At 32.5% G+C, this 25,176-nt stretch overlaps 1 protein-coding gene across 1 annotated transcript in view; it reads left to right on the top strand.

The window, feature by feature from the left end:
• The window catches only part of COL11A1 (collagen type XI alpha 1 chain), a 206,166-nt gene extending 197,904 nt beyond the window's left edge, over positions 1 to 8,262 (top strand). The window contains exons 65-67 of the mRNA XM_049765836.1: positions 701 to 769; positions 3,348 to 3,581; positions 7,988 to 8,262. Coding sequence (XP_049621793.1) covers positions 701 to 769; positions 3,348 to 3,581; positions 7,988 to 8,134 — 450 coding nt within the window. The 3' untranslated portion in view covers positions 8,135 to 8,262. The remainder of the gene's footprint in view (positions 1 to 700; positions 770 to 3,347; positions 3,582 to 7,987) is intronic.
• The last annotated feature ends 16,914 nt before the right edge of the window (positions 8,263 to 25,176 follow it).

The following is a 25,176-nucleotide window of genomic DNA, read 5'->3' as shown; positions in this document are numbered from 1 at the left end:
AGTTAAGATTGTAAAGGATAACTCGTAGAGAAAGAAATAGCAGTATCTTATTCCCAAGCATTTATCTAGGCCTAATAGAGCTCTTTTTCTTCCAAAACAGGGAAATGAATAATTTATTCTGTTACACTGATGATTCAAATTTCCCATAGATAGACCATATATTTCCTAAATATTTTATATGCATATATACACATATGTAGGTCTATATATTTTACTAATCATCTCACATCAATACATTAAATGTGATTCTATAAAACACTCTAAATTTTCTTCTTAGTAAGTAATAATTAAATTTGCTTCCTTTCAATGACTTTTCCAGTTTCCTACTTAGCACTTGCTCTATACATTGAGGATTTATAAAATTTTCAAGGCTATGGAATACTGATAGCACTTAGCTGTAGCTGTAAGAGTTTCCTTTGCAAAGAGTTACCTAAGATTTTATCAGTGTCCCCATATCCCTCCTCATTCATTCCACATATTTATCACACCATTTTTCTACAGGTAAAGGGTTAGGGTCAGTAAATGTGAATTCAAAGAATCTATGTCAATTTTTTTCTTATCTCAATCTGTTCAAGACAGGAATTGTTTTTGAATTTCTTTGGAATTATGGTTATAATAAAAATTACTGATGGATATAAAACACAATCCTATCCACTATTTTTAATTACTTTCTAATTTTCTTTTTCTCTTGTAACAACAGGTAAGAATCTCCTCATGGCCAAAAGAGAAACCAGGAAGCTGGTTTAGTGAATTTAAAAGAGGAAAACTGGTACGTTATTTATTTCATAATAAAGTGCTTTATCTTTAAACTACAACTAATGAACCTCTGATCAAATATAAAATCATTGACTTGTGATAGCCTAAATTATATCAAGATTCATTGTTTTCTCTGCTTCATCTATACATTTTAGAACATTTGCATTTTTAGAGAAGCCGAAATAGTTCAATAAAATAATTTAAATATGTTATTAATATAAGATGATCAATCAAGGAATATAAGAATTCCATGAAACACCTGGAGGGACATAATAAAAATAGATATTATAGTATCATATTTAGAGAATATTATGTGTAGTATCTCTAACTATTATCATTTGTGTTGTTCTTGAGGCTTATATATATTCTGTATTCTCCATTTTAATTAGAAGTTTGTAATGGGAAATGATTTTTGATTAATTCATTTGAAAATAATATGAATTCACCATTTCATTTATTTTTATTGTAGTGCAATGTTTTTTAAATATTTTTGTACAATTTCCAGTTAATTATAATTAATTTTATACATCTTATTATATGCCACAACCTAATTTCTGTTTAAAAATATTTCAAAATATAGATTGGATTACTAATTTTAGTTAAATGTACTTATACAAGGTATACTCTTCAAGCCTCTTTTCTAAAAACATACCTTTCTTGTTGAACTTTTTGCCTTTTTTCACTCTAGAGAGACTAAGTTTAACCTTCTTTACCCTCACATTTCCTGTATGTTTCAATACAAAATATGTTTCACTACAATAGCACAAATAATGTATGTAAATGAAAATTCTCATTTATCCAGATAATTATTGGACTCTTGATGTTATTATTAGAGACAATTTGTAGAGTTAATTTGTAAATACCTACATGTTATTAATAACTTTTTGCAAAATTCTTCACTGGATATATTTATTTTCCCTGGTCTTCAGTTTATATAATAAATGTTCATTTTTTTAAAGGAAGGAGACTTTGGGTGGTCAAAGTACAGTCTTGGTGACACTTGGTCAACTGAAGCAGAAACTATAGGGTTTAATGTTGTGCATAGGGATACAGTTATATACCAGCCACCAGTATTATCCCTGGCATTGTGTGAGGCTTTTAATGCAATATTATGATACTGTGCCAGGCCTTAATTCTCTATGAATGCCTCTAACCACTAAACTATATTTCTTACCTTCATTATACGTACATGTCTTTAAGCTGAAAACACACAGAGGTCAGTGTGTAGTTTTGATTTTCTTTCCTTACAGCATATACTTCCCCCAATTGTTTTTCTTCGGTGTTAGAATAATCTGCATAATTTTTGTTATTCATCAGTAAAACATAAATAATATTTATTTTAATAAAAAGTCCTAATTAACTGCATTTTCAATGACTTTATCCATAAGCCACAAATTCCTATTTATTTTAAATCTAGGTTTAGATGCTTGCCACCTCCATATAGTTCACTTATGTTCAATAAAAAATACTACAAATTTTACTAAACATGATGTTTAATGGGTTTCAATTAAAGTCTTTTCTTTAATATAAGTACAGAACATTTATATGGTGACTCAATAAACAGTCTATCACCTTTTCTTATTCTTGGAGCAGGAAAAATAAAGATGAATAACCTCTTTTCATATAGGATAACATATAAGCACATCTGTTCTAAAAATCAGAGTATTGAAAACATATATAAAATATGACTTCAAAATGAAAATTGTAGAAATGCATATAAAGATTTGGACTAGGGCTAGATAGAATTTACTGTTGTTAGGTAGGGAGCTTGCCTTGAATGCAACCAACTTCATCCCATTATTGCATAAAGTCCTCTGAGCAACACCAAGTGAGGCTTGAAATAATCATATGGAAAATTTGATATACTATAAAAATAAGGACTTGATAATATAAATCAACATAATATAGTTATTTATTGTTTCAAAGTTATTTTAAAATACAAAAATACCACATTAGAAAAAAATGAAGTAGTCTATGAAATAAGCTTTGAAAGTTTTGGGATCTATGTTAAAACTGTGGCACTATATGGCACTCTACCACAACCAGCTATAATACTGGAATTCCCTGAGTATCTCAAGGTTAACCCTGTTAGTCTCCAGCACTTTAGAACCCAAGTAGTCATACAATTTCTGGCCCTTGAACTCAACTTTACTGCTTAAGTATTAGAGAAATAGGTCCTTGGATCTTCTGAGCACTGTTTGAGAGGCTCTTTCACCCAAAGAAATTTAAAAAAATTGAAAGAAATATATAATTAATTTTTATAGAAGCAAAATAATTTCTATGTTGTAATTTTTACTGATTAGGAAATTGCAGCATAGAAATTAGGGTATTTTTCCCCAAGGTAGGTAGTTGTTTACATTAATTTAGGTGAGAACACAAGTCAAGATGAAGTCTTCATAGACTTAATGTATATTTTCTTTATATTCGAGTGGATTGTCAATTCATTTGCCTATTTCTGGGATTACAGTGATTTTCTTTTTTATTTTCTATTTCCATTGTCTCTATAACAAGTGTTTGACTTTTGACTTACTGTTTTATAATGTGAAAGAAGAAAAATAATTGTACATGTACTTTTATTCTTTAATTTTCAGCTTTCATACTTGGATGTTGAAGGCAATTCTATTAATATGGTGCAAATGACATTTCTAAAACTTCTGACTGCCTCTGCAAGGCAAAATTTCACCTATAACTGTCATCAGTCAGCAGCCTGGTATGATGTGTTAACAGGAAGTTATGACAAAGCACTTAGATTTCTGGGATCAAATGATGAAGAGATATCCTATGATAACAGCCCTTACATCAAAGCACTATATGATGGCTGTGCAGTAAGTATAAATTACATTTAGTCTCAAGCAGAAAGATCTCATGAAGGATATGTGCTGTTACTAATTTTGAATGCTTATAATGGGAATATTCAGGGGGCTGGATCAATAGTAGGTAGAAGGAGTGGGTACCATGTATGTGAACAATGTAGTTTTGAGACCTACACCATATATGGTACCCTCACCCTACCAGGAATAATTCCTGTGTTGCAGATCCAGGAGTAATTTCTGAGCACCACAATATATGACCAAAAGCGAACAATAAATTTGAAATATTCAAATAGGTTATATTATAAATCACCATTTTTTATAAACACACACCCTGACATACCCCAACAATCAGAGAAACTTGCAGTCATGTAGATAGTCCATATTTAAAGACTTAACAAAAGGTAGTCAAGATCATATGCCATTTTATGAAAATTTTATTGATATTAAATAATATTACAGGTAGTAAAATCAGGAACATATTATTATATGTTCCTTCTCAAAGATGAATTTAAAATTACAACCAAAAAATTATTGGGGCCAGAGCAATCCACAGTGGATTTGACTTGCATGTGGTCAAGCCAGGACAGACCCAAGTTCAATCCCCTGTATCCCAATATCCCATATGGTCCCCTTAGCCTGTCATGAACATTTACTGAGCACAGAACCAGAAGAAACCCCTAAGTACTGCCAGGTGTGACCCAACCCCAAACAATATAAATAAAAATAATTTAGATATTATTATGTATATCTAAGATAAGTCTCAAATATGGGCCATAAGATCCATTATAAACTCCCAGGATATGGTATCAATCAGTAGGACAGGAATCCACAGGAAGCAAATATTAGAAGGGAATTACTATTTGAAACAGATTGAGATACAATTTTCCAAAATCTATGGGACACAGCAAAAGTAGTAATTGGGAGGAAACTCATAGCATTACAGGCCTAGGTCAAGAAGAGGAAATTGACAAAATCAATAGCTTAAAGGGACAACTTAAGGATCTGGAAAAACAGCAGCAAAGCAACCAAAACAAAGGTAGAAGGAAAGAAATAATAAAACCAAAACAAAAATTAACAACATAGAAACAAAGAAACATACAAAGAATCAATGGGACCAGGAGCTGGTATTTGAAAAAAATAAACAAAATAGACTAACTTCTGGCAAGACTCACAAGGAAAAAAAGGGAAACCACTCCAATAGGATCACAAATGAATCCTTTCTAATTCCTCTTATGAGGCTAATATCCTGCTCATTCCCAAAGCTGAAAACGATACAACCAAGAAAGAAAACTGCAGACCAATTTCAGTAATGTATTTTGAGGCAAAAATTCTTAACAAAATCTTAGCAAACTGTCTCTCCAACACACTTTTATTTATTCGTCTATTCTTTAAATTAAAAAATTTGACACACCCAATGGCTCTCAGGGATTATTTCTGTCTCTGCACTTATAAATCATTCCTAGCATGCTCAGGAAAGCATATGGAATGCTGGTCCTGGGTTGGCAGCAAGCAAGACAAACCCCCTACCACTGTGCTATCACTCCAACCAAAAACTGACACACTTTCAACTTATTTTTTTTTCTGTGCAACTATCTTCCTCACACTAAGAAGATTACAAATAAGGATGTGATCTATAGTGTGGAAACATCTCAATTTAATATATTCCCATTTGTTTATCTCTCTTTTCACATATTTGTACAGTGGTGTTTCCTCCTTAAAGATGCCTTTAGTTTTAGTATAATGAAGTATTTTCTTTTTCTTTTTACTCTTTGGACCACCCGTGACACTCAGTGGTTATTCCTAGGTATGTGTGGTTATTCCTAGCTATGTGCTCAGAAATTGCTCCTGGCTGGGGGACTATTTGGGACTTGGAGGTCAAACCGAGTCCATCCTAGATCAGCCATGTGCAAGGCAAACACCCTAGCGCTCAGGCCCTGTATTTTTTTTCTTTTATGCTCCTTATAGTTTTAGGTCTGATAATAAAGATCTTTAGTACATTTTGATTTGACATTTGTGCATTGTGTTAGAGGTTTGAGTTTGCTTTTTTGCATGTGGCTACCAGTTGTCCTATCATCACATGCTTGCTGCAATTTACACCTCATGCCCCTTTATCAAAGATTAATTTATTGTATTCCTGGGAAGCTACTGCACTTCAAAGAAAACAGCGCCTAGGGTACAAAAGTCACCATAGAATAGAAGAAAATATTCACCAATATTCATCAAATAAGGGACTAATATATGAGATATACAAAGTACTGCCTGAACTTTAAAAAAAAAAAAACAAAAAAACAAAAAAAAAAACTTCTAACCCATCAAAAATTGGGAGAAGAAAAAGCAAATACTTCCTCAAAGAAGAAATACAAATGTCCAAAAGCACATGGAAAATGCTCCCATCACTAATCATCAGGGAGGTGCAAATCAAAACAACATTGAAGTACCACCTCATAACACAAACAGACTGGCACACATCACAAGGAAAGAAAAGAAAGAACGAAAGAAAGAAAGAGAGAGAGAGAAAGAAAGAAAGAAAGAAAGAAAGAAAGAAAGAAAGAAAGAAAGAATAGAAAGAAAGAAAGAAAGAAAGAAAGAAAGAAAGAAGAGAGAAGAGAGAGAGATGAGAGAGGGAGAGAGAGGGAGGGAGGGGAGGGGAGGGAGGGAGGAAGGAAGGAGGAAGGAAGGAAGAAGAAGAAGGAAGGAAGGAAGGAAGGAAGAAGAAAGGAAGGAAGGAAGGAAAGAAAGAGAAAGAAAGAAAGAAAGAAGAAAGAAAGAAAGAAAGAAAGAAAGAAAGAAAGAAAGAGGAGAGAGAGAGAGAAAGAAAGAAAGAAAGAAAGAAAGAAAGAAGAAAGAAAGGAAAGAAAGGAAAGAAAGAGAGAGAGAGAGGAGAGAGAGAGGGAGGGAGGGAGGGGGAGGGAGGGAGGGAGGGAGGGAGGAAGGAAGGAAGGGAAGGAAGGAAGAAGAAAGGAAGGAAGGAAGGAAGGAGAGAAGAAAGGAAGGAAGGAGGAGAAAGAAAAGAAGAAAGAAAGAAAGAAAGAAGAGAAAAGAGAAAGAAAGAAAGAAAGAAAGAAAGAAAGAAAGAAAGAAGAAAGAAAGAAAGAAAGAGAAAGAAGAGAGAACGAAGAGAAGAAAGAAAGAAAGAAAGGAAAGAAGAGAAAGAAGAGAAGAAAGAAAGAAAGAAGAGAAAGAAAGAAAGGAAAGAAGAAAGAAAGAAGAAAGAAAGAAGAGGAAGGAAGGAAGGAAGGAAGGTGGAAGGAAGGAAGAAGAAAGAAAGAAAGAAAGGAAAGAAAGAAAGGAAAGAAAGAAAGAAAGAAAGAAAGAAAGAAAGAAAGAAAGAAAGAAAGAAAGAAAGAAAGAAAGAAAGAAAGAAAGAAAGAAAGAAAGAAGAAAGAGAAAGGAGGGAGGAAGGGAGGGAGGGAGGGAGGGAGGGAGGGAGAGAGGGAGGAAGGAAGGAAGGAAGGAAAAGAAAAGAAAAAGGACAGTCAGTGCTGGTGTGAATGAGGGGAGAAAGGAACTCTCATTCATTGCTGGTTGGGATGCCATCTAGTCCATCCTTTATGGAAAACAATATGAATATTTTTTTAAAAATCTGGACATTGAGCTCCAATATGATCCAGCAATACCATCCGTAGAGATATACCATAGTAACACAAAAACACAATACACAATACAAAAATGCCCTCTGCATCTCTATGTTCATCACAGCACTGTTTACAGTAGCCAGAATTTGAAAATAACCAAGGTGCCTGATGACAGATGAGTGGCTAAAGAAACTTTGCTACATCTACACAATGAAGTATTCATCAGCTTTTAGAAAAAATGAAGTCATGTAATTTGCATAGATAGATAGATAGATAGATAGATAGATAGATAGATAGATAGATAGATAGATAGATAGATAGATAGATAGATAGATAGATGATATGGAAACTAACATGATAAATGAATTGAGTCAGAAAGAGAAAGATAGACACAGAATAGTCTCACTCATCTGAGAGATTAAAAAAAAAAGACTGTGTTAATAATACCCTGAAACAATAGAGAAGAGGGGCAGTAGGACCAGCCCATAATGCGAAGCTGACCATAGAGTGGTGAGAGCAGTTAGAGAAATAACTGCACTAACTACTATCCTGACAATGGTAGTAAGAGAGAGAAATAGAATGCCTATCCTGAAGACAAGGAAATGGTGAACAATGTCTGCTTTAAATTTTTATGCTATAATATATTTACTTTTACTAAAGATTTTACAATGCCTATGTTTTGTCCATATTACTTATGTTGTATGGTATTATAAAATATCAATTTTAATGTTAAACTATCAGTTTCTATTTCTTTAAGCAAGTTAAAGGATTAAGAAAAATATGTTAAATATATTAATAACTTTTTATTAATAACCAATAACTTTATTTCTGCTTAATTTACAGTCCAGAAAAGGCTATGAAAAAACTGTGATTGAAATAAGAACACCGAAAATTGATCAAGTACCTATAGTTGATATAATGATCAATGATTTTGGTGATCAGAATCAAAAGTTTGGATTTGAAGTTGGTGCGGTTTGTTTTCTTGGATAAGATTATGACAAAGAACCTATGAAATCAGCAGAAAATATACTTTGGTGCCACCAGTCCATTTTATGCCACATGCAAGTTTTGAGTAAGAATGGTATATAAAACAACTTACTTCATATACATGTACTTATATGAAATGTCAATAGCCTTTTGGGGGCTGTGATAGGACAAAAGTTTTAATAATCAGAAAACATGAGATAGTGTGGCTAAAATGGAAACAAATCATTTTCTTGAAGCCTAGTTTTTATCCCTCTTTTTCTATTTGGATTTCTCTGGTGCTATAGGGGAAAAAAGAGAAAAATATATATTCATAAAAGATATGGTGCTCATTTCCATCCATCAAGGATGTGCTAAAACAGTGTGTTTAATAAATTGTAATTATTTTATGTACAGTTCTATGCTGTTATCTGTGTCCATGTCCCAAACTTGCACATTTCAAAATTCATCTGACTTTAATTTTATGACAATTACAGAACTATGATGGCAATAAATATATGTATTATGAAAAATAAAGTAATTTCTGAAGATGCTAATTCCCATTCTTTAATTAATAATAAAATGCCTTTGTATATATTGATGTTGGGGAGTTTAATTATTTGATGTCGCCAACAAATTTCCCAAAGGGCATAAATCAGGAAGATTGGACCATACCCCCATCAACGCTTCCCTAATGACATTAGTCTTGCAAAGTTTCAGCAAAAATATGCATTCTGATGCTATATTTAATACTGTACCTCAATGTCTTTTCTTTGGAGTTCAGGATTTCACAGGATATTTATATACATGGACAATAAGCACGTTTATTCTTTGGGCAAGAAACTATTTATGAGAAGCTATTTTACACTTTATAGAAGTCATTTTAATGACTCTATCCAATACTTAGATATGCAGTAATTTACTGCCATGTTACGATTAGAGTGCTTCAATAATTCAGGTTATATTAAATGATGAAAAATGGGGAATTATTTATGAATTTATTCAATATTTTATTTTTAATCAGCCAACATCTTGGATTTGACTCTAAGTTTATGTTATATGATCTAAAATTTTTCACCTATCCAACAAATTATATATTTTTCTTTTAAAATAATATACATTATTTGACCTACATTTATTGATAAAAAGCATATAGGTCAACTGTTATTAATGTTTATTTAAAAAGTCAGACTTTTGAAAATAATTCAAACTTTTTTGAACCATGGAACTTTATTTCAGGTAGTTTGAAATATCAATCCTTAAAACTATTACATTGAACTTTGTATCTATTTTAAATAATATATGTAAGATTTGAAAATGAATGTTTTATTACATTTGAACTGTTAAATTACTTGATATTAGATTCCACTGGAAAATTATCAACTGATAATTTATCATAAAAAAGCATACCTGTAATACTGACATTAAAACATGAACATTTGTCATTCAAAAGTTATTTTATTTTTGAAATTAAATCTGTATTTGTCCTTTCAAGAAGGGAGATCTGAATCTTATCAATAAACTCAAATCTTGTCTAACTGGATTGGTCATTCTCTTTCTTAAGTAGGTTCCAAATTACCCTTTATTACAGAAAATGCTTTCGAGTTAATACTCGACCATCCAGATTAGAAGTTTCTCACTTTCAAATAAGCATATTGTCTTTTAGAGATATGTTGTTTGAATTGTTTATATGTATAAAATAATAAATGCCATTGACTATATGCTTTCAAAATGAGGTAGATGATATTATAAATGTCTGAAATATATTTTACAATTAAAATATTATGGCCTCAAATATAGTTTTATAATTTTAACATTAAAATACTTCCAGGATGTATTACTTGAAATATAATCTCTACAGCTAGAAAGATAGTAGGGGTCACAGTGCTTCTCTTGCATTGAGTTGACTCTGGTTTGAACTCTGTCAACACATAGTCTCCTGAGCACCTCCAGTGAACACTGCTGAGCACAGAGTCAAGAATTGCCTGAGCACCGACCATACCCTTAAAATGAAGGCAATTTATTTTTGAAGTCATAAATAAACTCATATTGTGTAATTGGTGGAGAGGTATTGCTTATTTTTGTTGCCAAAAAGAAAAAAAAGAATAGATTCTGGTTTTGATGTAACAAAAAATTACATTATTAATATTTTAAAATAATGGAACATATAAAATATGTAAACCACTATTTAAAAGGAATAGACTTTAACATAACCATTAAAATAAAGCATACCAAATCCAAAGCAAAATCATTGTCTTCATTAACTTTCTGAAGTACTAAAGTAATTCTTTAATTCAATGAAGATTTTTTTGATTTTTTCATGCAGTCTTTTTGACGTCTTCTTTGTGAGAATCTTGTAATTTAATTTTATTCAAAAAATACTGTCTCACTTTGCTATTTTTAAATTTATATCACTTTTTATATCATTATATCTAATGTTTTGCTTAATAGATAAGACCCCTAAAGCCCTATAAATTTGTGTAAAATTTCAACATTACTTTCTGACTCTGTACTTTCTTTTTTACCACTAAATATAGATCAGCTTCTGGCACTACAAGATTCATGCACAGATTTATATCATTTCCTCATCATAAAATATTATAAAGTATTACTAATATTTATATTAACCACAAGCCCTGTAAATAATTCCCAATAATAAACATGTTCCAGAAATGAGAAACAAATAAGTCCCTAACCAAATATCCTTACTGACTCATTTCATACCATTCAATATGAAATGAGTCAGTAAGGAGATTTGGTTAATATATATAGTGAAAATGGTTAGACAAATGCTACAGAATGTAAAGTATTTGCCTTGCATGCATCTGTGTCCATAAACCTGGTTCATATGTCCAGAACCACATTGTACTATACTTGAATCCAGAGTCAAGAATAATAATGCCTTAGCAACTCAGGGTGTAATACTAATTCCCATGTTCTCAAAAACTGAGCAAATAATGTTCTTATGGGATTTTTGTTAAGTAATATTACTAAAATAATTGTATCAGTCATATTAGCCTCATGAGAGATGTTTTTCTCAAGATCATAGTTATCAAACATTTTAAAAATCATCTTGAAAGAGGGGCTGAACAGATAGCACAGCGATAGGGCATTTGCCTCGCACACAACTGATTCAGGAAGGAAGGTGTTTCGAATCCCAGCATCCCATATAGTCCGCCGAGCCTACCAGGAGCAATTTCTGAGCATAGAGCCAAGAGTAATCCCTGAGCGCTGCCGGGTGTGACCCCCAAAAAACAAACAAACAAACAAAAAATCATCTTGTAGGAGGCAGAGTGATATTATAGTAGTTAGGACACTAGCCTTGCATGTAGTCACCCAGATTCCATCTCTGGCACTATGTATAGTCCCCTTAGCGTACCAGGAGTGATCCCTGAATGCAGAAGTAAGTGCTAAGCACTACTGAGTGTTACCCAAAAATGTAAATAAAAAAAAAAGTAAAATACAAAAGAAGGTGCCTTGAAATGTAAGCTTTATTAGTTTCAGGTAAGTGGTCTCATGTTTAGGGAATAATTGCAAAATAATTAATATTTTGATGTGCTTAAACTAGTTTCTGAGGGGCCAGAGAGATAGCATGGATGTAGGGCATGGTTCTAATGGTTCTAATCCTGGCATTTCATATGGCCCCCTGAGCCTGCCAAGAGTGATTTCTGAGCGTAGAGCCAGGAATAACCCCTGAGCACTGCCGGTTGACCCCAAAAAACAAAAAAAACTAGTTTTTGATAGTCCCTATTTTCTATTTCTGCTATCATAATCAAAGCATACTCTTTTAAAATGTTTATACATAAGATACATATGCATATATATAACTTGCATAGTTACTGTGCTCAAGAAATTGAACTAGTTTATATAGAAAATTAGCCTTAAGGTGACTTAACCAAAAAATAAAAAAAGGAGTATTAGGATGGACTATATAGATATCCTATAATCCATGTTAATTAAACACAACATTCAAAACTCCTTTAAGCTGGCTATGTATTATTTTTTGAAAGAATGAGATTAGCAGAGATAGAGAAAATATCTCAGTGGGATAGCATGTACTTTTCATATGGGAGGCCGAAATTTGATTTCTGCCCTACATGACCCTCAACATTTGGGGGTGCTTCCTAAACTAAAACAACAAAATGAGTGGACTTATTAGGTCCTAAGGTTTTACACAAGTTATGATGTAGTAGCCACTGTCTCCATTCTTGTTATGTAAGTAATCATTTTTAAGTGCAGCAGAAAGTTCAGACAAAATCTTTTGTGCAACCAGATATTTTAGGCTTTTGAAATTAAATATTTTGTCAGAAACATGTCCTGTAAAAGCATACCAAGCTTAGTAATTTGTACATAGCAACACTAGCAGGATATGCTTCTAGTTTTATCTAGTGAATCTTTCAGTCAATATTTATAAGGAAATTGGTCACAGTCAAAACAGAGTGAGGAAATTATAGACCCCACTGTTAACTTTTTTCAGAAGAATAAATTAAAATTATTTTATAAACAATGTTACCGTAGCTATAATGGTGTGGTCATCTATAAATACTTTGCATGAAACTACATCAAATACATTGATTTTTATTTTATTTTAACTTTTGTGCCTACAAAAAAATAAATACGAACATATACCTCACTAACTTGTCTGTATGTCTCTACTTTTTCCACTTTGGAGAAGCCCCTTTCTCCTGAAAGCTTACTTCCTCTCTTCTCTCCCTTTGCAGCTTTCTAATTTTATTTATTTTTTTTATCTATCTATCTATGTATTTATTTATTTATTTTGGTTTTTGGATCACAGCTGGCAGCACTCAAGGGTTACTCCTGGCTCTATGCTCAGAAATCTCTCCTGGCAGGCTCGGGGGACTGTGCTGGGCTGCAGCTTCAGTTTATTCGTGGTCGTGGAAAGGGTCTGCACCTGAAAAGGAAATGGGTGGGAAAAAGGGGACCACCAAGGATTCTGATTATGACGTCAATTTATTTTTGAAATGCCATGACTTATATAGTTTTTATACAAAGGGAGGAGGGGACAATGCAAACATTTGTCAGGCAAGCATTTGTCATCATGCAGTTCTAAAGGTTTGGCATGTGCCTGTTAACTTAATACAAGTTTCCTTAGGAACATCCTATTATCACACCAAATGCTCTATCGATAGGTCTGAGTTTCCTCAGCCAGAAGAGTGTGACCTTATGGTTCTTTTGATCTGCATCAACTCATGGCCAGTTGGCACATACACGATGTATAGCTCAATTAAAGGACAGGCCTGTTAGAAAATGGCAGTTTGCTACAAGATGGCTGTGCTTATGCCAAGACTGTGAGGGAGAATCTGGCTCCCTATAGAGGACTATATGGGATATCGGGATTCAAACCACCGACCTTCTGCATGTAAAGCAAACGCCTTACCTCCATGTTATCTCTCTGGCCCCAATTTCTAAGTAATTTTAAATAAAAACTATTTTGCTTCACAAAAATAAACGATTAAATTATATCACATAGATATAAGAACACATTAACAAAAATCAGTTTTGGAAGATTAAATAACATGAAATTATATTCTAAAAATAATTCACTATTAAAAAACTAAAAAAAATAAAAACCTTATATTCTAAAGATAACATATTTTGTCTTATAATCACATTTTATAATAAAAATGTGTCATAAGAATTGTCAAGAATTACTTAACCAAACATCCCAGTTCTATAACCACCAAAAGGCATGACAGTACTTTTCTTATAAAATTTTATCTGTACCAGAAATAAAGAAATCATAAAATAGGTACCACAAGTAGAAACATCAATGAAATTTATTATGACATTTTAAGTCTCACAATCTTGAAGAATAACAGACAGGCATACAGAAGAAGGCAGAGTATACTTTCTAAACTTGATCTGCTCTTTTTGACTATTTGTTTTTTTTTTCATTTTTGACCACAGTTGGTGATCATCAGGGTTTTGTGCTAATATGGGAAGCATAGGAGGTGCCAAAGATTGAACCACAGTTGTCTGAATATCTATCATAAGGCAAATATTTTAACCCCTATATTATCTCTCTAACTCATTACTCAGTAATTGCAACTTAAATCTAATGTGTTCAATTTAAATGAATGCCTTGTGTAAGAGATAATTTTTTTTGCTTTTACTCAGTAATTGCAACTAATATAAATCTAAAACAAAACCTAAGTAATCTAATGTTTTCTCAGTAATTGCAACTAACTTAAATCTAATATCAAATCTAAGTAAATCTAATGTTTTCCATTTAAATGGATGCCTTGTCTAGAGTTTTTTTTTTTTTCTTTTTGGTTTTTATAAGTCAAACCTGGCGGCAGTCAGTAGTTACTCTTGTACTCAAAAGTCGCTCCTGGCAGGCTCTGGGGGACCATCTGGGATACCAGGATTAGAACAGTGGATTTGTCCTCTGTAGGTCGCCTGCAAGCAAATGCCTTATTGCTGTGCTATCACTCCCGCCCCATTGTCTAAGAGATATTTTTTATGAACAAAACATTACATTCTAAGAAAATTTGATGGGAAAATTTAGATCATATACATCAGCATTGATGTAATTTTTCTCATTATCTAATAATGATAATGTTTAAATAAGATAAAACTGTTGTTCTTCTGTATTTAACAAGTATACCATGGCTATTGTATTATACAATTTTGTTTTTATCTTATTTTTTTATTTTTATTTTTTGGTTTTTGGGCCACACTCAATGATGCTCAGAGCTTACTCCTGGCTCTGAGATCAGAAATCTCTCCTAGCTTGGGGAACCATATGGGATGCCGGGATTGAATTGAACCAGGTTTGTCCTGGGTCAGCTATGTGCAAGGCAAATGCCCTACCACTACACTATCACTCTGGTTCCTGTTTTTATTTTATCATTGGTCCACTAAAATAAAATTTAGAAATATACTTGAAAATTGTTTTCACATATTTTTAAAACATGATGGTGTTCTTAAGCTTTGAGTTATAAGATCCTTCTCTCTTTTGTCCATTCTATTAAATAAGCTTAGGAATGATTTAGTATATAATTTAAAACAGACATTTATATGACATTATTATTTTATTTGAAGATCACTTGAGATTATTTGAAGAAAATATAGAGGTTGTCAGAAAATGATTATTTTTGCTGTTTTCCCTAGCAAGGTGTTAGATCTGGAACCTGCAAAAATGTCACTATTTCTAAAACCAAAGTAGTCTTTGAGACTTCCTAGCCTAGCTTTTATTATGACAATATAGTCATTCTGTTCTCCTTAGCAGCAGAATATATTCAATGATCATGTTTAAATAAATCATCCTAAACATAGTTTCCTTTGTGATATTTTGTCCTAAACTCATAGAAATGTTTCCATTTCCCATTTTTAAAACATCAAAATTGCTACATACGTCTTGACAAAAAAAAAATAGCTTAAAAATAGTTCTCATTTGAGTAATAAAAACTCACTTTAGAAATAGTTTAGGTAAAACAAAAAAACGGTTATAACTATGTGTTATCTACATGAGTGTATAAACACACATGTATAATGCTTAACCAAAGAATAAGCAAGGTTCTTATTTCCCCCTATGCCCATCTTTTTTATTCATTTTTTCTATCAAAATGATCATATTTGAATCATATCAAAATGCTTTTTATGACTCTACATTTATAATCCTGGTCTCCTAATCAAAATTTCTTCTTAGATTAGTGTCCTAACACTTACTCCTGATTGTAACTTTCTGTTTCTTCTTTATCTTACACTAACAATTAAATCAATACTACTATTGCTGTCAGGCTCATCTTCTTTTTATTACTAAAATGTTATAGTTTGAGTTATTTATATAAAACAACATTTCCTAATAACCAATGCAAATATTATAAATATTGGGTATTAACTATTGCTCAGCATGAATCTATGTACTATATAAGAGTTTGCCATTGCACTGCTGTAGGTTAGGGAAATCTGGCTTATTTCCTAATATCAATAGGTTGACAAGTAGCAATAGGCTTTAGATGGAATTCAGAAGAGCCCAGTCAATAACTGATTTCTATGCATTGTTTTTTTTTTATTTTCAACCAATCTGTCTTTATCAGCTTTAAAATCAATTTAGAAATATTTTAGAATAAAATGACAAAGGTTGTGACTATTTCTCTATATAGAAAACAAGACACAAACAAACTGAAGAAGAAATAATATATACAACCATTTATTTGAAATCATAATTAAACTTACTCTCTTGTCAATGAGGTCACATTCAATTGTCCAATATTAGTAACAGGACATACTTAAACAGAAAATAGAAAACAATCTCCACCTAATAAAGGTAAGAAAATGTAGAACAGAATCTGCACACCTCACAACTGCAACTATGTCAGTTTGTCAGCCAGATATATAGATTCATTTTATTTTAGAGAGATGTAAATCTAGCCACTAAAAATAATGGATGCATTTTTAATCCAAGTGAAAACTGGGGCACTTTTGGGAGAAGAAGGTGGCTAAACTCCTGCCCTGACAAAATCGCAACAGCTCATAATCTATAATCATAGCAATGCCATAGCTCAAATTCATCATTTTACTACTGATCTCTGCAGAGACACCTGATCAACCCAAACTTCATATATGCTGATATTTGGACTGAGAACTCCGGATTCTTATTCACTGTGAATGCAGCATTCTCCCACCCCTCCATACTTCTATAAGTCCTGGTAACCATATATGTCCCACTGCCATTGAAATGTCAGCAGCAGAACTTGGAATTTCTGGAGTATATGGCAGCTCAAACAGCTGTTTGACATATCAAAATTTTCAATATTGACACCCCAGTAGAAAACATTAAACTAGATGCCAAAGTAGCACATAAACCACCTGAAGTTAACAAACAAAGCCATGGACATTAAACGATCAAGATTAAGTAGTCAAGAATAGTAATGGCTTCAGACAATGACTTAATGACCCCAAATTTTCATTGTTTGTTTGATAATTCCATTACCACTTCATTGCAAACAATCTATGTAAAGTAAATTATTTTGTGACTGCCAAGTGGTCAGGCTTAAAGGTGGGTTGAAATCTTAGGACAACGATTAAGGAAATGTTATACTGTTGGTGGGGTTGGTTTAGGATCATGAAATGACAGAAACAACCATACTATGAATATTATATAAAACAAAATGATCAAATAAAATTGTAAAAATAATAAATATTGCTGTCGGAAAAAAAAGAAAAAGAAAACCTAGGGTTTTCTTTCTTTGTGTTAACTTTAGTCTTTTGCCTATCCAAAGTAACAGTGACTATTTTTTTCATAAATAATATATAGTTGGGGTGTTATTATTCTTGTGTCAACATGCCTTTTATATCCTACAATGTCTTTATTCAGAATTACAGTGAAGTATTACTTTTTCTATATTTTAAAACAGAGGATACATGTTTTATTTTAATTGCTACAAAATTAAAATTTCTAGGTCAGAAAATTTATAAAACAAGTGAAATTGTTTGTAGCATTACCCTTTATTGTTAAAATATTGATCAGTAAACTAAATTCATAATAAATTATAGATATGTAAATAAGTGACAATAAAAAGAATAGATGTTTTTCAATAAATATATTGACTGGAAGTAAAGACAAATATTAATGAAATGTATGAAATTTAAAATACTCTGAATGTAAAAATACAAAACTTTATATATTCAATTGAGGCATTAATTTACTTTTCTTTTTCTTGGAATATAGTGATAAAGTAAATATATAATGTTTTTTTGAGGCTTTAAACAAATGGTAAGAAAACATAAAAGTAATAGTAATGATGTTCATAAATAATAGTGATGATAGGTAATTAATCACTGTAAAATATATAAAAAGCTAACCTAGTTCATGGCAGAAAATGAAGATTATATGCCCAAAGTTTGTTTTGGTAACTAAATAAAATTATTTAATTAATTTAAAATTTCATGATCATTACATAAACTTGGGGACAGGAAAAAAAAAAGACAAAACATCCCTGAGAATTTAAACTTTTTCAGTTTATAGTTAGAAAGTTCTAAAAAATTCTTTTTTTTTTTTTTTTTTTTTGGTTTTTGGGCCACCACACCTGTTTGATGCTCAGGGGTTACTCCTGGCTATGCGCTCAAAATCGCCCCTGGCTTGGGGGGACCATATGGGACACGGGGCGGGGGGGAGTTGAACCTCGGTCCGTCCTACGCTAGCGCTTGCAAGGCAGATACCTTACCTCTAGCACCACCTTCCCGGCCCCCTGAAAAATTCTTTTAATACAATTCAGTGTTTTCTGTTGAGGTTCTGAAACTTTCTTTGATGATTCTCCAGAGAAGTTCTGAAATTTGTTCTGGGAAGCATGCTACAGTTCTGCAGACTGCTGCCAACTCTGCCCTAGCACATTAAAAATAAGGAATAAAATAATAAGATGTGCCCCAGAGACTTGCTTCAACTTCTACAGTGAAGAAAAATACAGACTGATGGACTACCAACACTGAAAATCCAAAAGTAGAACTTCTATAATAAAATGGTACCAGAAATAGAAACACTACCCAGAGAACAATTTAAAACAGCTGCAGTGTGATTTAGTCTCACAACCCAACTCAAAGAGAAGAAAATTCAATATTGTTCAATGGAGTAAATAAATCATTGAGGAACACAAAATCCTGGTCCCTGATTCTGCTTGAAAGATGTCCTAAGCTACCACTGCAGAGGTGGCTGTAGAACTCTCTACCAGCTTGTGGCACCATAAGAACAGACAATTCATTACAGACAGTACTGTTCAGTATACACAGTCATTCTGAGGAGAGAGTTATTTGGGCAGTTTTCCTATGTTCTGCCATTGGGGAAGAGTGAACTGAATCCTGATTCTGTAAGACAAGGGTGGCTAGAGAAAGCTAAAATAAACTAAAATAGAATAAAATAATAAAATAAAATACATGAAAAATAGTTCCATTGTAAGTTAGCTTTAAATTGGCCTGATTTTCAAAACCATCAAGGAAGAATAATATAAACCAACACAATTATTTGCCTAATAGCCCAAGTTCCCCTGGGAGAATTATTTAAAAGATTATAGAGGAAATCTCAAATTGGAAAACCAAGGAGGCAAAGTCAGTCTTCAGACCTTTGTTGGTTGGCTTGAACAATTCTAGATTACACTTGTATTTTTATTTTATTTTGTTTTTTTATTTTTTATTTTTTGGTTTTTCGGGCCACACCCGTTTGATGCTCAGGGGTTACTCCTGGCTAAGCACTCAGGAATTGCCCCTGGCTTGGGGGGACCATATGGGATGCTGGGGGATCGAACCACGGTCCTTCCTTGGCTAGCGCTTGCAAGGCAGACACCTTACTTCTAGTGCCACCTCGCAGGCCCCACACATGTATTTTTAAAGTCCTCTTAATTAGCTCTAAGCAATAAAAATAAAATTTTTAAATTCTACTCCTGTAAAATTTTCCAGAAGTACATGTCTTCTCTAGCATGAGTTCTCCAGTAACTTTTTTCTGTTTAAACCCCATTTGAATCCTGTTGACTGATCGTACTGGATATATTGATACATATTAAACATTAAAAATAATACCTTGAAAAAAAAGAGAAGCAAGAGAAACTAGAAATTAGAAAAATATTAGATCAGATAGGCAGTTTTTTCAAACAAAATTGGGAGTATTAAGAGCTCTATTAACAAATTATAAATAGGGCCTGGAAAGATAGCACACGCGTTTGCTTTGCAAGCAGCCGATCCAGGACCAAAGGTGGTTGGTTCGAATCTCGGTGTCCCATATGGTCCCCCGTGCCTGCCAGGAGCTCTTTCTGAGCAGACAGCCAGGAGTAAGCACCGCCGGGTGTGGCCCAAAAACAAAACAAAAAAAATATATAAATAACACTGCTATGAATATAGGTGTAAGAAAGGGATTTTGTATTGTATTTTTGTGTTCCTAAGATATATCCATAGGAGTGGTATAGCTGGATCGTATGGGAGCTCAACTTCCAGCTTTTGGAGAAATTTCTATATTGCTTTCCACAAAAGTTGCACCAGAGGGCATTCCCACCAGCAGTGGATAAGAGTTCCTTTCTCTACACAACTTTAAACTTTACTACAAAGGGATAGTTATCAAAACAGCATGGTATTGGAATAAAGACAGGCCCTCAGATCAGTGGAATAGGCTTGAATACTCAGAGAATGTTTCCCAGACATACAATCATCTAATTTTTGATAAAGGAGCAAGAAATACTAAATGGAGCAAAGAAAGCCTCTTTAACAAGTGGTGTTGGCACAACTGGCTAGCCCCTTGCAAAAAATTGAACTTAGACCCCCAGCTAACATCATGTATGAAGGTAAAATCCAAATGGATTAAGGACCTCAATATCAGACCTGAAACCATAAGATATATAGAGCAACACATAGGCAAAACACTCCAGGACATTGAGATTACAGGCATATTAAAGGAGGAAACTGCACTCTCCTAGCAAGTGAAAGCAGAGATTAACAGATGGGAATATATTAAACTGAGAAGCTTCTGCACCTCAAAGGAAATAGCGCCCAGGATATAAGAGCCCCCCACTGAGTGGGAGAAACTATTCACCCAATTCCCATCAGATAAAGGGCTAATTTCCAAAATATAGAGGACTATTTTAAACTCACTTGAAGAGATAGACTCATCCTGCTAAGATCAAACACCATAGGAAAGCATTATGGGTCATATCTGTGATAAACATGAAAGAAAACATTCTTACTATAATGACAATTAGAGTTAAAATAAAACCATACATCACAAAGATGTGGATTTATTTAAGGTAGCAAGGATGGTTAGATATTCACTCTTCAAAAACTATGATATGTAACATAAATAAAATGAAGAAAAAATGTTATCTTAATAGCTGCAGAGAATCAATGGACAATGTTAAACATCTTTCATTAAAAATAAACTTAAGTAGGCTTAAAGAGAAATATTTTTTCAAATTTTATCTATATATTTTTATATAACAAGTACACACATAGGATAGGAAAACAGGATAGTTTTCATTTTTCATTTGTAAAAAATGAAAGCTATATATGTTTTAATATGGATATGTTATATAAATATGTATTTATATGTAACAAGCCCACTGGATAGGATAAAAGAAAAAGGCATCCAAGTAAATTAGGAATAAGTAATATGTATACATGGACTAAAATATATTTTATTTTGTAACAGGTGAACTAAAGACTGCTCAAAACCTATTGAAAGAATAACAGATCACAGTAAATTTTCAGTATATGCAATTAATATAAAGATAAAACTTATCTTCAATGATTAAAAGTTATAGGAAGCAAATTTAAGAAGTAATTTAATTTACAATTACCTTAAAAATGAAATGTTTACATATAGATTTATTCCACCAAAGAAGATAAATATATAGAAATAGATTTGTGCAAATAATTAATTATATAGGAACCACCCTCTCAAGATAATGCGTAGTAAGTCATCTTTATATATACTTCAAAAATCTTATAAACTAAAATTTTATAGAAATTTATAAAATGTATAAACTAAAGGCATGCAAAATAACATAAAATTTAAAAATAATTTTAAGCTAGTCATGTGTCAACCTAATTGGTAATGGCAAAATTATTTGCTAGGGGTACTACATTCAGTTATTTAAATAATTTTACTTTTATTAAAATATCTTTATTTAAGCACCATGATTACAAACATGTTTGTAGTTTGGTTTTAGTTATAAAAAAGAACAGCCCACTTCACCAGTGTAACATTCCCACAATCAATGCCCCTCCCATCCCATTTCTCCCTGATTTCAAAACAGGTATTCTACTTCTCTCACTCATTACCATTGTCATGAGAGTTATTAGTGTAGTTATTTCTTTAACTGCCTCACCACTTTTTGTGGAAGCTTCATACCGGGGACTGGTCTTTCCAGCCTTCATCTCGATTGTTTCTGGGCATTATAAAAATAATGTCTTATTTTTCTTAAAAACCGATAGATGAGTGAGACTGTTCTCTATTCTCTCCCTCTGACTTATTTCACTCAACAGAATAGTTGCCATGTCCACCCATATATAGAAAAATATTTTGGCTTTTTGTTTTGGGGCCTCACCCAGTGACGCTCAGGGGTACTCCTGGCTATGTATTCAGAAATCGTTCCTGGCTTGGGAACCATATGGGACACATGGAATTGAATTGAGTTCCGTCCTGGATCAGCCATGCAAGGCAAATGCCCTACCACTGTACTATCGCTCTGGCCCCTGGAATAATATTTTTACTTTTATTTGATAATACAAAATTATGAAGCAAAATTTAAAGATATATAGAGTTATCTAGTTATTTTTCACATTCACTTGTAGAATCAAAGGACTCTGCAATACTCCTATTTGTTCCATTTGTTTTAAAAACTAAAATGTACAACACAAGCTCTAACAAGGATAGCAGTAAAAAAAAAAGTGGAGGCACGTTTATTTTTTGTTGTTTGCTATGGTTTGGAAATTGATCGTACATTAATAACAATATGTAATAGAGATGTTGAAAAATAGACAATAAGAGTATTGCTGCTGCAGTTTTCCCATTTCCAAATTCTGATTACAGTACCTATGTGAGTTCAAATGCAAACTGCTAAAATCATAATTAGCATTCACATCTGTTCTTCACAACTCTTTAGCAGAGTCTGCTTATTTTAACAGTTGTATTTGCATTGCAGCCCATGTCTTCCTAGATACTAACAAAAGTAAATCAGCAGAATGTTTCTCCCTCTTCTTCCAGCCTCGGGCTTTTAGCAATCACAAACACTAAGAACATCTGCTTCGATTCTGATTGCTATGTTCACTGATTCAGTGCACCCAAATAAGCAACAATTAGTCTGTTCAGCATGTGTCAAAAGATCCGTCAAGTTAATTCAAATTAAGACAGGATAAATTGAATCCAGTTGGCATTATGCATATTTGTATGCAAAGTTTAAACAAGCATTAACTGTGCTCTGTTATGTTTTATTTACAAGCAAAACCAGAATACTGTTATATCATCTCAGAAGTAGCTATCTCATTATTTCCCTTATGGTTTGTTTTGATGTATTTTCCAAGAGAGGGGAAAAAATCCTGAATATTTGACTAGATTAATATAGTACATTAGGTTAAAAGTCTTATTTTTCAAAATTTATGTATCTTATTCTGTTAAGTTAGCAACTAGATAAAAATGGGTTACAAAGTTTAAGTTGCTTAAGAGTTCATAAATTCTACTTCAAATGGAATCATTCTGTTTATGTTTTTCCTCTTCACTACATTTTTACATTCCTAGTAATTGCCTTTCTTGTGCCCACCACTCAGAAAAATCTTACTTCAACGGCCAACAAGCTCTTTGTTGCTTTCTTTGTATACTTTTTCATCAGTTTTTTCTTCTAATTTTACATATGGTGAAATAATCCAATACTTATCTGTTTCCTTCAGACATATTTTGATTACATTATCCCCTTAGGCTTCTTTTATTTCACTTCAAATGAAAAAAAAATCACCATTTTTGGGTGACATTGCTCTGTGATATAAATATACTATGTATTATTCAATCATTTGTTGGTGAGTACTTTGGTATAATTCATGTTTTATGTATTGAAAAATAAAACATACAATAAACTAGGGGATCAATATAACATTTTTCTTCTGTGGGGTGAGCAATCAGGGTGTGCTCAGGTCTAGTTCCAGGCTCTACATTCAAGAATAACTCCTGGCTGGCCTTGAGGAACCACATAGTGTTCCAGAGATTGACCCCAAATCTACGGAATGCAAGGTAATGACCATACTCCATGTACTCTTTCTACAGCTCAACTATTTTTAGTTAAATCCAGACATTCTTTTGATAGACATTCATAAGTGGTATTCTGGATTATAAAGAAAATATATTTTTAATTTAATGAGCAAGCTCAAAAACAAATTCCAAAGTTGTTGTACTAATTTATATTTCTACCATTTTCCCACTTATCTAGCCAACTCTTACCATTGTTGCTTTGCTATAAGTCATTCTAACCATTGTGAATTTTATCTCTTTATAAACTTTATTTATTTTCTAATGCCCATTCAAATGATTATTTTTTTTCACATGCCTGTCAGTTATCTATATGTTCTTTTGAAGAACTGTTCTTTTAAACTCTGTAGAGTTTCTTTCTTACTTTTTTATGTTATGTATTATTTATATATTCTGTAATAAATACCTCCTCAAAATACAATGCAAAATGTCTTTATCAAATGTAAAAACATCTTCTCCCACTCATTAAGGTATTTGTTATATCAAAGTTTTTAATTTGATACTGATTTATTGTTTTTGACATTGAGGGAAAAAAAGTGGTCTTCTAAAAAGTGCTGCAGGAGACAGAGAGCCATATATAATGAATCTTAATTAATTTAAGCAGGTTAGCTATCTGAATGCTAAGGCATTGGAACCACCAGAGCAAACTTGTAAATTTGGGGGGCCTAAATATTATTCTTTACACTGGTTGGGATGCCATGCAATGTGAAGTCAGAGCAAGGCAAATATAAGCACTTTGACTAAGTACTTGCAGAAAAGCATATTTTAGCCTCCACATTTATTGCACTTATAGATTTAATTTGAAGTTTATTTTTATATAATTGTAATCAGAAAAAATTTTAGCATCATTTTAATTTTTGTAGATTTATTGTACTTGTTTCATGTCATAAATTATGGTCTATTCTTAAAATTTTTCTAAAAAATTTCACTAAAAATGTAGATTAATCTGTTTGCAGGGGTGGATTTTCTATAAATCTCTATTAAGCCTTTACACTCTAGTTTACCACTGAAGGCTATTGTTTTCTATCTATCCACAGTGTAATTTTTATATTAAAATATTTCTACTAGGAATATTAGGAATATTAAGGTACTGGTCTTGCACAAGGCCAACCACTGTTTAATATTTCGCACATATAAATCTCTCGAAGCACTTGCAGGTATGGTACCTGTGCATAGAGCTAGAAGTAAGCTCTGAATACAATCAGTTAAAGCTTAAAAATAAAAAATAAGTAAATTGTAAAAATATTCATCTGCTATTATGTTTCAATCAATATAATCCTATTATTGACTGCTTATTTTATTTTGGTGATCATATGTTTGTGAATATATA

Source organism: Suncus etruscus, chromosome 19 (assembly GCF_024139225.1).
Source record: "Suncus etruscus isolate mSunEtr1 chromosome 19, mSunEtr1.pri.cur, whole genome shotgun sequence".
NCBI classification, from domain to species: domain Eukaryota; kingdom Metazoa; phylum Chordata; class Mammalia; order Eulipotyphla; family Soricidae; genus Suncus; species Suncus etruscus.
Note: the sequence above shows the minus strand (reverse complement) of the source record. Positions and strands in the feature narration are given on the sequence as shown.